General features: G+C 50.1%; 1 protein-coding gene across 2 annotated transcripts in view; it reads right to left on the bottom strand.

Annotated features, from left to right (window-relative positions):
* The window catches only part of lrp5 (low density lipoprotein receptor-related protein 5), a 70,589-nt gene that overhangs the window by 7,381 nt on the left and 48,964 nt on the right, over positions 1–14,244 (bottom strand). For both annotated transcript variants that reach the window (XM_066649912.1, XM_066649913.1), the window contains 11 exons: positions 13,742–13,926; positions 13,116–13,439; positions 12,131–12,327; positions 11,568–11,773; positions 9,938–10,128; positions 7,698–7,907; positions 5,592–5,717; positions 5,028–5,264; positions 3,834–3,944; positions 1,673–1,903; positions 772–914 (listed from right to left, as the gene is read on the bottom strand). In XM_066649912.1, coding sequence (XP_066506009.1) covers positions 772–914; positions 1,673–1,903; positions 3,834–3,944; positions 5,028–5,264; positions 5,592–5,717; positions 7,698–7,907; positions 9,938–10,128; positions 11,568–11,773; positions 12,131–12,327; positions 13,116–13,439; positions 13,742–13,926 — 2,161 coding nt within the window. The remainder of the gene's footprint in view (positions 1–771; positions 915–1,672; positions 1,904–3,833; positions 3,945–5,027; positions 5,265–5,591; positions 5,718–7,697; positions 7,908–9,937; positions 10,129–11,567; positions 11,774–12,130; positions 12,328–13,115; positions 13,440–13,741; positions 13,927–14,244) is intronic.

Genomic DNA, 14,244 nt, shown 5'->3' with positions numbered 1-14,244 from the left:
GTTCGAGTCCTGCTCCGGGTGACTGTCTGTGAGGAGTGTGGTGTGTTCTCCCTGTGTCTGCGTGGGTTTCCTCCAGGTGACTGTCTGTGAGGAGTGTGGTGTGTTCTCCCTGTGTCTGCGTGGGTTTCCTCCGGGTGACTGTCTGTGAGAAGTGTGGTGTGTTCTTTCTGTGTCTGCGTGGGTTTCCTCCGGGTGACTGTCTGTGAGAAGTGTGGTGTGTTCTCCCTGTGTCTGCGTGGGTTTCCTCCGGGTGACTGTCTGTGAGAAGTGTGGTGTGTTCTTTCTGTGTCTGCGTGGGTTTCCACCAGGTGACTGTCTGTGAGGAGTGTGGTGTGTTCTCTCTGTGTCTGCGTGGGTTTCCTCCGGGTGACTGTCTGTGAGGAGTGTGGTGTGTTCTCTCTGTGTCTGCGTGGGTTTCCTCCAGGTGACTGTGTGAGTGAATGTGTTAGTGTGTGTCACCCTGTGAAGGACTGATGCCCCCTTCAGGGTGTGTTCCTGCCTTGCACCCAGTGATTCCGAGTAGACTCCGGACCCACCACCACCCTGAACTGGATAAGGGTTACACACCATTTTCTTCTTAACGATTTTAATTTATTCATTTGCTTCTGTTGAATATTACTGATTAAATAATATTTTAAAATGGAAATAAAGGCAGAAATAAAGGCTGATTGGTGTTAACGTTAATTTGCCCTCTCACTGTGACCCCTTGACTACAGGGGACCCCCAACATTTGCACACATCTGTGTAACAGAGTTAGTGCGAATAAAGCACCTGTGGGTAGAAGTTAGCCTTGGTGCTGGAGGAGCTGCTGGACGAAGCTCCCGTCACGTGATTCCTGTCGTAGAGTGGCGCTCCACTACTGCTGCTGCCCATCAGGCTCACCGAACTCATCATGGACTTCCCACACGAGATACCTTAATTACACACACACACACACGAGTGATAAAACCAATAATATGAAAAGATAAGTGTTCTTTACTTTGTTGAAGAACCATAAGAGGCCTGAACATTATTCTCCACCAGAGGGCAGTGGAGAGCCTGATTGGTTAATATTAATTTTAACTAGCGTAATTTTTGACGACTGTAACAAAGGACACTGTCTCACAATCCACCAGGAAACAGAAAGGGAGGAGCTTCTTGCATCTCCGTCCCAAATAGTGCCCTACTCCCTACATAGTACACTTCACAGTTTATAAAACTAAGACTAAAGAGAGTGCACTAAATGTTAGACAGAGGGACATGAATCATATTGAATATAAATGGTTTATTATCTGAATTTTATGACCTACACTGTGCACTACGTAGTGTGGAGGGAGATATTTGAGTTTCAACTTTTAAAAAGAAAAAAATACGGACAGCGTTTCAGCTGCAGCTTGATATGACGTGTGTTGCTATAGCAACAGTTCATTCAATCCCATTAATAGGAGACTGTGTATGGTAATATTTTGCCGAACTCTATACTGTACAGATTATTACACTGTATATACTGCATAGCATTAGTGTGTAGTACACGACTGGGATTTTGCCCATGCACCAGGATAAAAAGAGAAAAAAGAAAAGAAGGAATAAATGAAAGAACAGCTGTAGAAACACATCTGGGCCACGATGGAGATATTATTTCTGGATTTTAAAAACACCACCACCACAAGCACCTCTCAGGCCGTGTTTTTACCTGTGAATGTGCCGTGCTGGGAGTTGTTGGGGGCGATGAAGTTAAGGGGGACATGGGGGGTCCCACTGATGTAATCGTGGGGGAATCCTCCGTTTGGTCCTTTATAGCGCCGACACACCACGCGCTGGCACACGAAGCACATCCCGCCCAGCACGAAGACGGAGAGAATGATGCCGATGACGGGGCCAATTGTGTTGGTGTGTCGCTGATCGTTCGAAGACGGCTGGAAATCTGAGGAGGAACAGGAGCAGTCAGTTTTTCAGTAAAAGAGTTTCACATTTGACTTTCCTCACGTCGTTACTAAAACTAAACAGACGAAGGCGTTGTCTGAATCCACAAACAAGCATCTCTCCTCACTAAACCTAATCCTCAATCCTCACTGTCCTCGTCCGTTTCCCCGGCAGTAACAATGCAATTAGACTGTAGGGGGTGCTGCTGGTTCCCTCTGTTGCACATGCTCTGTATTCCATGAACACAGAAGTGTTTGTGTGGATCAACCTGTATCGGTTATATTTCAGAAATCGCTGGATGTTGTGGGAGGAGTCAGTGGGCGGTTCCTAAATAAGGAGCTTGTATCTTATCCAGTTCAGGGTCACAGTTGGTCCGGAGCCTACCCAGAATCACTGGGCAAAAGGCAGGAACACACCCTGGAGGGGGCGCCAGTCCTTCACAGGGCGACACACACTCACACATTCACTCACACCTACGGACACTTTTGAGTCTCCAATCCACCTACCAACGTGTGTTTTTGGAGTGTGGGAGGAAACCGGAGCACCCGGAGGAAACCCACACAGACACAGGGAGAACACACCACACTCCTCACAGACAGTCACCCGGAGGAAACCCACACAGACACAGGGAGAACACACCACACTCCTCACAGACAGTCACCCGGAGGAAACCCACGCAGACACAGAGAGAACACACCACACTCCTCACAGACAGTCACCCGGAGGAAACCCACACAGACACAGAGAGAACACACCACACTCCTCACAGACAGTCACCCGGAGGAAACCCACGCAGACACAGGGAGAACACACCACACTCCTCACAGACACTCACCCGGAGGAAACCCACGCAGACATAGAGAGAACACACCACACTCCTCACAGACAGTCACCAGGAGGAAACCCACGCAGACACAGAGAGAACACACCACACTCCTCACAGACAGTCACCCGGAGGAAACCCACGCAGACACAGGGAGAACACACCACACTCCTCACAGACACTCACCCGGAGGAAACCCACGCAGACATAGAGAGAACACACTACACTCCTCACAGACAGTCACCCGGAGGAAACCCACGCAGACATAGAGAGAACACATCACACTCCTCACAGACAGTCACCTGGAGGAAACCCACGCAGACACAGGGAGAACACACCACACTCCTCACAGACAGTCACCCGGAGGAAACCCACGCAAACACAGAGAGAACACACCACACTCCTCACAGACAGTCACCCAGAGGAAACCCACACAGACACAGGGAGAACACACCACACTCCTCACAGACAGTCACCCGGAGGAAACCCACGCAAACACAGAGAGAACACACCACACTCCTCACAGAAAGTCACCCAGAGGAAACCCACACAGACACAGGGAGAACACACCACACTCCTCACAGACAGTCACCCGGAGGAAACCCACGCAGACACAGAGAGAACACACCACACTCCTCACAGACAGTCACCCGGAGGAAACCCACGCAGACACAGAGAGAACACACCACACTCCTCACAGACAGTCACCCGGAGCGGGACTCGAACCCACAACCTCAAGGTCCCTGGAGCTGTGACAGAGACACTACCTGATTTTATCAATCAAACCAAATTTAATTACAACAAAAGTCGTCACAAAGCAGCTTTACAGAGATCCGGGTCCAAGCCTCTTATGAGCAGGCCGAGCGCAACCCTCAACCCGCAACCCATCCTACTCGGGACGATACCGGAGAGCACAACAAACTGAAGGAGTCAGTAGAAAAAGGTCAAGACCCCCTTGTTTCATAAACAGACAACTCTAAAGAGGCCACCAAGTGCACTTTGTCGACTAAATTCAACCCTAAGTCTTCTCTAGAGTCTTCAGCGCCCCTCCCTCTGAAGCTGAGACAAACACAGTGACCCTGTCCGAGTGAGGAGTGGCCACACTCACCACAGAAAAGCTCGTCTGATCCGTCCATGCAGTCGGGGTATGAGTCACACTGCTGCTTCTTCAGGATGCACTTATTATTGCTGCAGCGGAACTGGTTGGGCATGCAGATGGCTGGACAAAGGAAAACAGACACGTTAGCGCACAGATCATACTCTTCAATGCACTACTCCCACAACACTACATCTTTACTAAAATCACTCAGTAAAGAGATACTTCTCATGGCAACAACGGCAAAAACAACCAACACAATACAGAGGAAGTTTTGAAATCTCAGTATTGTTGATCTTTAGAACAGACATATTGTGCTTTTCCACTGCAGGGTCTCTACTCTACTCTACTAGACTTGTCATTTCTCCTTCTCCACCAGGTGAATCAGGTCCTGGTTCTGGAAGCGGGTTCTTGTTTAGTGGCTGTTCTCTCGTGGTTCAGAGCGAGTCGAGTAGGGACTAAACCGTGGCGTGTAAACCTTGCAGAGCGCTGATCGTCCAGAGAGAGTCGTCACTCTACGCCACGCAACGCAGACGACCAGCACCAACTCTCCATCTGTAAAATCTCCAGCTGCAGCAGAGATCACGTTTGTTTTTATCCGACTCACGACGGCAGCTCGTAAAATGACGCCGTGGTCTTTTGAAGAGGTTCAAACGCTCCTTGGATCGGTGGCCGACGAAAGAATCCAGCGAGAGCTGGACGCTGCAACAAGGAAGGAACAAACTCTACTGATCTGTCTGAACTGATGACGGAGCTGTGTTCAGTCCCAAACAACAACAACACGCCGATACACCATGAGTAAACACCGCTTAACGTTACCACCGCAGTTGTTGTGGTTTCCAAAGCCCACTGTTCCCCTTAGAGACGGGGTTAGAGACGACACCAGGTATATTTCGGGGGATAGCTGTGGGAGTAGAGTAGAATAATGCAGTGGAAAAGCACTTATTGTGGGATTCATCTGCAGCATTTTAAAATAAAATCTGCCGTTTAATGTATGCGTAGTGTGCACCGTGCTGCTGCGTTACCACCAAACATACCAAGACTGGACCTGATCTGAAGCAGTACTCAACAATAAAGGAGTAGCACTGAAACTGGGGGCAAACCACATTAAGCTCATGGCTAACTATGATCCTGCATCATAACACAGTGCGGCACAGCCTGTCCAGTGTGATGTGTCATTGTGTTTTGATCAGTGTTTGATCGTACTGTCGCAGTCCTGCTCGTCTGATCCATCTGCGCAGTCATGCTCTCCGTTACAGCGCATCTGAGCGTCCACACACTGGCCTTTATCACAGCGGAACTGCAGCTCCGAGCACACGGGGCAGTTCATCTCATCGCTGTGGTCAGCACACTCTGCGATTCCGTCACAGCGCCACGACATCGGGATGCAGTCGATATCCCCTGTGGCGCAGGTGAACTGTTCACTGGAGCAGGTGGGGGGCTCTGTGGGAGGAGGAGGAGGAGGACAGTTAGTGAGTGTGTGTGGCCCTGTGAAGGACTGGCGCCCAGTGCCCAGTGATTCTGGGTAGGCTCCGGATCCACCGCCGCCCTGAACTAGATAAGGGTTACAGAAATTAAACGCATGAATGTAATTAACAATCGGCTGTGTTTATTATGTAAGCTACCTCTGGTGTGACTGCCCTCCCTCCCCATTCACTCAGTCACTAATAAGTGTTGAAGTTAAGACATTAGCATAACTCTCATGTGTGAGACAGACTTGTTAATGGTGCTGTTGCTACTGTGTGTACTGCTGTGTTTGGTGACGCAAACCTCCACAGCTGAGCAGGTTCTGCAGTAGAACCAGGTGCATGGGGCAGGAACAGCGCGGGGTCCCATCTCCTTTGGCGATGCAGATGTGAGAACAGCCTCCGTTGTCGCGGGAACAGGGGTGAGACGCTGTAGAGAGACGAGCTGGTAAACATCAGGCCAAACTTCATGACATGCTAATCATCTGTTGTTCATTAGCTCCCTCTGTCTCACTTTCGTCTCCCACTGTCTCCCACTTACCAAAGAGCAGCTTTCCATCCACCAAGGTTTTGCAAATTATGAAAATCCTGATCGGAAAAGGCCCAAAATTCACGAAAAACACCCAAATATCGCTAGGATAAGGTGGACAAGTTTGGAAAAGGGTTTTTTGAATCAACGAGGTGGTTTAAGCCGGTAGAGATCTACTGCACATGCAGCACAGCGCCCCTCAGAGCCCCGGACTGACCCCGCGACCACAGGCTGTTAACAGACTCCCCCAGTTCCTCTTCCCTCCTCTCCCTGCTTTAGGACCCCTCTGTGCTCACACCAGCGCCCCCTGGGGGTCTGATTTTAGAGTGCGTGTAGATTACTGTACACATACAGCACTGAGCAAAAGTCAGAGACCACACAGCATTTATTTACTGTTCTTTAAAGATGTTCAAAAAAGCATCATCAAAGCAAAACCCACCCCTTGTTTCGATGCCGTCCCTGATCCCGAAGCCAACGTCATCTGGAGTTTATTCGCAAAAGTGGATGGAAACGCAGCTCATTTTGCATTTTTTTCTGCCGAAATTGCTTTATTGTGCAGAACATTTGCGAACGTTTTGGATGAAAACCCAGTTACTGTCTCACTGTCTCTCTGACAGATGGAGATGATGTGAGACAGTGGGACAAATTGTGAGCTTGTGAGAGAAAAGGAGACAGTGGGAGACACTGTGGACCGGGCAGTGAGAGAAAAGGAGACAGTGGGAGACACTGTGGACCGGGCAGTGAGAGAAAAGGAGACAGTGGGAGACACTGTGGACCGGGCAGTGAGAGAAAAGGAGACAGTGGGAGACACTGTGGACCGGGCAGTGAGAGAAAAGGAGACATTGGGAGACACTGTGGACCGGGCAGTGAGAGAAAAGGAGACATTGGGAGACACTGTGGACCAGACAGTGAGAGAAAAGGAGACAGTGGGAGACACTGTGGGCCGGACAGTGAGAGAAAAGGTGACAGTGGGAGACACTGTGGACCGGACAGTGAGAGAAAAGGTGACAGTGGGAGACACTGTGGACCGGGCAGTGAGAGAAAAGGTGACAGTGGGAGACACTGTGGACCGGGCAGTGAGAGAAAAGGGGACAGTGGGAGACACTGTTGACCGGACAGTGAGAGACACTGTTGACCGGACAGTGAGAGAAAAGGAGACAGTGGGAGACACTGTTGACCGGGCAGTGAGAGAAAAGGAGACAGTGGGAGACACTGTTGACCGGACAGTGAGAGAAAAGGAGACAGTGGGAGACACTGTGGACCAGGCAGTGAGAGAAAAGGAGACAGTGGGAGACACTGTGGACCAGGCAGTGAGAGAAAAGGAGACAGTGGGAGACACTGTGGACCAGACAGTGAGAGAAAAGGAGACAGTGGGAGACACTGTGGACCAGACAGTGAGAGAAAAGGAGACAGTGGGAGACACTGTGGACCAGAGAGTGAGAGAAAAGTGGGAGACAATGTCTACCACTGTTTCTCACTTCAGCCCACTATCTCCCAACTTCTCTCACTATCTTCCTGTGTCTGAGACACTGTGTCTCCCTTCTGTTCTCTATCTCACTGTTTCTCACTGACAATAATAATAATTGTACAACAAAATGTGTCTTCCGTGTTTAACCACCCATCTGTGGCAAGGAACACACACACACACACACACAAGTGCACTAGGGGCTGTGAACACACACCCAGAGCGGCGGGCAGCCATCCCCAGCGCCCAAGGAGCACTCGGGGGTTCAGTGCCTTGCTCAAGGGCCCATCAGCCGTGGATGTTCCTGTTGGTCCTGGGGACAGAACCAGCGACCTCCCGGGCTCTAACCTCTAGGCCAATGCTGCCCCCTTTTAGGGTGTATCTGATGAAAATGACATAGCGAGTGTATATCGTACCGAACTCCTCCGGCTCCATGTACTCCACGGCGTGAATGCCGGTCAGGAACTGAATCCGTCCCTGAATCCGCGTCCGTTTGTCCCCGGAACGTTTCTCCACCCTCTCGATCATCTGCTGCTGTTTATCGATCCAGTACAGATGCTCACCCAGGACGGTCAAACCGATCGGCTGCAGGATGTTAGAGTCCTGAAGAACTATTCTGTTGGCTCCTGGATTAGAGAGAGAGAGGGAGAGAGAGCAGAAAGGAGGGAAAGAGAGGGAGAAGGAGACAGAAGACAGAGGAAACAGGGGTGGAAGAGCGTCAGAGATCAAAAAGAAAAGAAAGTAAAAGAGAAAAAGGAAATGAATGTAAATTGTAAAGAAGGGAGGAAAAAATAAAGAATGGAATGAGAGAGTAAGACATTAATACAGGAAAAGAAAGAGCACAACAAAGAAGAGAAGAAGGAAGGAATAAAGAGAAGGAAAGAACAAGAGAGGGGGGGGGGGGAGAGGGGGGCAAGAGGCCAAAAGAAATCAGTCAAAGTATTCAGAGGTTTTATCTGATACAATAAATCCCCCCCTCCCTCCCTCTCCCTCTCTCTCTTTCTCTATCCCTCTCTCCCTCCCTCTCTTTCTCTCTCTCCCTCTTTCTCTTTCTCTCTCCCTCTCTCTTTCTCTCTCCCTCCCTCCCTCTCTTTCTCTCTCTCTCCCTCCCTCTTTCTCTCTCCCTCCCTCCCTCTTTCTCTCTCCCTCCCTCTTTTCTCTCTCTCTCTCTCTCCCTCTTTTCTCTCTCTCTCTCTCTCTCTCCCTCTTTTCTCTCCCTCCCTCTCTTTCTCTCTCTCCCTCTTTCTCTTTCTCTCTCCCTCTCTCTTTCTCTCTCCCTCCCTCCCTCTCTTTCTCTCTCTCCCTCCCTCTTTCTCTCTCCCTCCCTCCCTCTTTCTCTCCCTCCCTCTTTTCTCTCTCTCTCTCTCTCCCTCTTTTCTCTCTCTCTCTCTCTCTCTCTCCCTCTTTTCTCTCTGTCCCTCTCTTTCTCTCCCTCTCCCTCCTCTAACCTGCTGTTTATGTACCTCACAATCTCCCGCTGCTCTGAGATCAGATTAAAACAAACAAACAAACAAAAAAAAGTCACACTGAAGGCAGTGGAGGTTAGGTGGTTGTGTAGTGGATGATGAGGGAAGAGAAAACACTGGAATCTGACTCCATGACAAATTATGTTCTGATTCCCCCATTTCCCAGCACCACTGCTGCACTGTTTTTCGAAATCCCTCTCTCTGTCTCCCTCTGGTGTGGATTTCTCTTCTTTTGCCAGTTCTGACCGCTGACAGGTTTTTGGGATTTAGATCAAACGCTTCATGAAGAATTCAAGGAACAGAAACTAGTTTTTCTTTTCCACATACTACACCCCCCACGGTGTGTCTGATTAGCAACCGTCGCCAAGAGGGCAAAGAAATAAATATAAAATCAAATCAAATCACATCTGACTCAGAGCGTCACAGCCAAAGCCGGCAGACGGAGAATCCAGCTTTCAGCCAAACACAGAAATCAAAATCAGACGCAGTCCAAACACACCCTGCAGCAGAACCAGCTCGGTATGAAATAATCAGACTCTGCGCAGTAAACACCTTTAACCTTTAACGCGGAACTGGACGGTGCCTGTTCTTGAACTTAATCTGGAACCATTCAGCGCATTTCCACCGACACGAACCAGAAAACTTCATTCGCAGCTAGAACCAAAGAACAGTAGATTCCTCAGCGTGAACCGTGATGATATCCGTGGGCGAGTCGAGATAAAGAAGCTCTGAGCCTGAAATAAAGCGTTATGGCGCAGTGGAGCTGGACGATCATTTACAGAGTGTTATAGAAATAAAAAAATAACAGGAAATAAAACAGGAACCTGCTCCGTCTGTGTGTGTTTCTGGGGTTAAGTTCAGTGCCACTCCTTTCTTCACTGTTCACGAGCTCCGCAGAACGGGTCAAAACTCTGCGTCATTTCCACACGTGTATCATGTCTCACTCTGATCTCACCGCGCTGTAAACAGTGGATTAACCATGACTCTGTCACTGGCTCTGGATTCAGACACAGTGACACTGGAGCTGGTGTTAGAATGTGTTTGATAGCACCAAGGTACCAAGTACCCTGAACAGAACCGGTTCAAGAACCAGAGTTTCTTTGGTGGAAAAGAGCTACATGTTCATGCAGATGTGTTTATTGAGCACATGAGAAAGTTCAAATTCCATGTGTACGGCGTGCACCACCCACCTGAGAGGTCGCTGCTCTCGATGCGTTTGAGGTCGGCGTCCACCCAGAACAGTTTCCCCAGCTTGTTGTCCAGAGTGAGAGCTACAGGGCGGATCAGACCGGTCGTGAAGAGGGACTCCCTCTCCGTCCCGTCCAGAGACGCCCCCTCGATTTTAGCAGAACGGTCCTGCAGCGTGGTGAAGTACATGTACCTGCACAAAAAAGATCAAAGTGAGAGGAATGTGCAAACACACCACCTGATGGTAATTTCAGGACTAGGATGAGATTCACTGAGGGGTGGGGGGCTGGGGGGGGGTTCTTTTGTCATCATCATCTTCATCTTCTTTTCCACTTCTATCTACTTCATGACAAAAAAACAAAACCCAGGCTTCTGTCACCCACAACTTCCACCAGCTCCTCCCGGGGGATCCCCAGGCGCTCCTAGGTCAGCCGGGAGATATAATCCCTCCAGCGTGTCCTGGGTTTTCCCTGGGGCCTCCTTCCAGTTGGAAGTGCGTGATGTATCTCCAGTGGGAGGCGTCCAGGAGGCTCCTTACCATTACCCAGCGCTCCTGACCCTAGCTGAGGTGGGGATCGACTGGTAGTTTCAGAGCTTTGTTTACGCCTCAGCTCCGTCTTCACCACAAGACCCTGAGATACCAGAACTCCTTCACTGGGGCAGTTTCATGGCCCTTAGCAGGGGATTCTATTTGTCCCAGAGATAAATTCCTCAAAGAAAGAGGCGCGTGTTTAACTGTCTCTATCCTGAACTTGAATCAGAGTGGACGCAGGAGCTGAGGCCTAGAGTGGAAGCTCCTACGCTGAAGCTGAGAAGCACCTGGATCCCTCACCCAACAAAACTGGCGACTGCTACACCCCGTATTTGAGCCGTCATTTACCCTACGCTTCTAAACACCCGACTTGCTGCTTGTGCTTCCCGAGGATCTCCAGGTGAAAAGAGCGGTCAGACCTCAGCTTACTCTCACACACCGTTTTAAACACCTCCGTTCCACACTGGATATCCACCCTCGACAATTCCCTAGACTTGCTGCTTTGTGTGTTTTGTCTACAGTCAGATTGTGTTTGTGTAAATTCAGAGCCCCCACTGGGAATTCTCTTCACCATCTGTTAGTGATTTTACTCCTTCTCCAGATCCGCATTATGTCCAAAGAAACACCACGTTTCTGCCAAGTCCTCGCTGTAGACGTGGTTTCAATTTGTTCTAGTAAAGATTACGCTGATGTTGGACACTCTGTGCTGAAGCAGCGTCAGGTCAGACGGTCAGTCGACTGAGAGCAGCGCAGATGTGTGAAACGCCTAGTCATTTGGTGGAAATTTCCCATTTCTACAATCTACAAAATCTATTTTAAAACACGGTAAGTGTTTTATAGAATGAGTGCCGTAGTGTAACAACCCCGTTCACCATAAACAGTCCTTAACCTTCAGACCCGACCATAACACTTTTAAACGGCTAAAAACCCAGAGCTTCTGCTCCTCGCTCCTCACTGCTGTGCGCTCGGGGTCGGGGTGAACAGCGAGCGGCTCATTATCATTTAAAAAGGAACAGGTGCTGAAAGCGGGCGTTCTGAACAGGGGCTGTTTACACAGGGGGAGAACACTGCTGTGGGGCTCGTGGGGTTCTGATCCTCACCCTTTCTCTGCGTTGACGACGATGGCGCGGGGTTTATCCACGTCGTCCTTCAGCACCTCCCCCACCGCGTGTCCGTCCATGCGCTGGATGTTGATGGTGTTGGTGGTCTCGCAGGTCCAGTACACTGTGCGGCTGAAGGGGTCCAGACTGAGGTCGTGTGGCTGTTTTGGCGGCTGGGTGGAGCTCTGGGGGACCACCGTCGACGCCTGGTAGAGGATAATTACAGAAGTGTGTACAGATATGACAGGTATGAACGTCTGAAACATTAAGATTTTGAATATGGAAATGATTCATTCATTCATTTGTTTATAGCTCATTCATTCATTCATCCATCTCTGAGCTCTTCACCTTGATCAGGGTCACAGTGGTTGCAGAATCACTTGGCACACACACACACACACAAATGTGGACAGTTTCTCTCACACACACACACCTGTGGACAGTTTCACTCTCTCTCACACACACACACACACACACACACACACCTACAGGATGCCACAGTTTAAGGAGCTCCTTCTCCCCGGTGCAGGTGTGTGTGAGGGATAAAGGTGAGAGTGTTGTACCTGAGAGCCGTCGTCTCTCGCTCGGCGGATGTTCTGGCGTCCGTCGACCCAGTAGATGAAGCGCTCCAGGGGATCGAAGCTGATGGCCTTCAGGTTCTTCAGGACATGGATCGGCAAAATCATATCCGGACTCTGTTCACCCAGAACCATACGACTGATCGAACTCCTCTGACTGAACAACAGGAAGCTGGAGGGAGCTGGAGAGAGAGATAGAGAGAGCGAGAGAGAGAGGGACAGGGAGAGAGAGAGAGAGAAGACAAGGAAGAAAGGATTGTGAGGGGTTGAGAGAGAAAGAGAGTGAACAAAAAGAAAAGAATACATAGAGGGATACAATTATAAACTATATAATTATAAAATGGGTTTCCTCCGGGTGACTGTCTGTGAGGAGTATGGTGTGTTCTCTCTGTGTCTGCGTAGGTTTCCTCCGGGTGACTGTCTGTGAGGAGTGTGGTGTGTTCTCTCTGTGTCTGCGTAGGTTTCCTCCGGGTGACTGTGTGGTGTGTTCTCCCTGTGTCTGCGTAGGTTTCCTCCGGGTGACTGTCTGTGAGGAGTGTGGTGTGTTCTCTCTGTGTCTGCGTAGGTTTCCTCCGGGTGACTGTGTGGTGTGTTCTCCCTGTGTCTGCGTAGGTTTCCTCCGGGTGACTGTCTGTGAGGAGTGTGGTGTGTTCTCCCTGTGTCTGTGTGGGTTTCCTCCGGGTGACTGTCTGTGAGGAGTGTGGTGTGTTCTCTCTGTGTCTGCGTGGGTTTCCTCCGGGTGACTGTCTGTGAGGAGTGTGGTGTGTTCTCCCTGTATCTGCGTGGGTTTCCCCCGGGTGACTGTCTGTGATCACTGTCTGGGTCCCACTAACAGCCCCTGTACCAACCCACCCAGAGCCCACATCCATCAGTCTTACACTGTGTCCATAAGTGTTTCCCTATTCACTAAGCACTATATTCCTATTTTGGTTTTCACAAAGCAGCTTTGCAGTGTGTGTTTGATACTCACAGCTGCAGTTGCGTCCGTTGGGGTCGAGTGTGTAGTGTGAGGCGCAGCGGCACTGTGCCCCGGACGGCGAGGCGAGGCAGAGGTGGGCGCACTGTCCGTTGTTGTTGGAGCACTCATTGGCGCCGTCCTGCCGAGATGAGTGGAACACCAGGATGTCCATCACATACTGCAGATGCCCCTGCACCAGGGTCCGGTTCAGCCCACTGTGCTTATCTGCACGCTCGATACTGCGCAATGTCCAATCCGTCCAGTAGATGAAGTCTCTGTACTGCGTCAGCCCGAACGGATGCGGGAGATCGTCCGCAACTATCTCCCTCTGCAGGCCTGGAGGAGAAACACAGGACATTACATACAGTCCACTGCAATGTCACATGTGTACAAATAAAGCACACTTGTCGGGGTGTGCTGAGCTGAACTGCACAGCACCGAAAACCCTTCACTCGACTTTGTGCTCACAGATATAAGGCTCAGTGCATTCCCCCCCCCACACACAGCCCCTCCACATGGTAATACCGTATACTGTGATAATATTTTGAGATGGTATGACACTATGAAAAATGAGGATACCACCTGTCGCTAGTTTTAACTTAGTATGAAGGAACAGACATGGTCTTAGTGTATCTCACCCTGCATGTTAGTAGACTCGATCATGCAGGTGTCCAGGTCGGTCCAGTAGAGGCGTTGGTCAGCGTAGTCGATGGTGAGGCCGTTAGCTCGGCCCACTTTATCCACAAGAGTGATGATGTTGGTGCCATCCATGTGAGCTTGAGCAATCCGTGGGCGACCGCCCCACTCCGTCCAGTACATATACCTATGGGGCCAATGAAAAGCTTTAGTTACACACTCTCTGGCTCCATTCATGCAAGCGTAAGTGTCCCTGCTGGACTGAGAACTGTCCATCCAGCAGGGGGCAGCGTCCTGTGTCACTGATGAAGGACTAGAGGACGACCGACACACACTCTACATCTACAAGGTAGACCAACGAGGGAGGAGTGTCTCACAGAGTGGACAGAGAGTGGACACAGGGTTTAAAAACTCTCTGTGTGTGAGGTTAAAAAGGTGGGACTCCAGGTTTCAGAGCTCTGAAGGCGGCACTGCGGTGATTATGTAATGACGTTGAGTTTTACTT

This window comes from Hoplias malabaricus, chromosome 17, assembly GCF_029633855.1.
Source record: "Hoplias malabaricus isolate fHopMal1 chromosome 17, fHopMal1.hap1, whole genome shotgun sequence".
Taxonomy (NCBI): Eukaryota; Metazoa; Chordata; class Actinopteri; order Characiformes; family Erythrinidae; genus Hoplias; species Hoplias malabaricus.
This window is presented reverse-complemented; position numbering and strand designations above follow the sequence as displayed.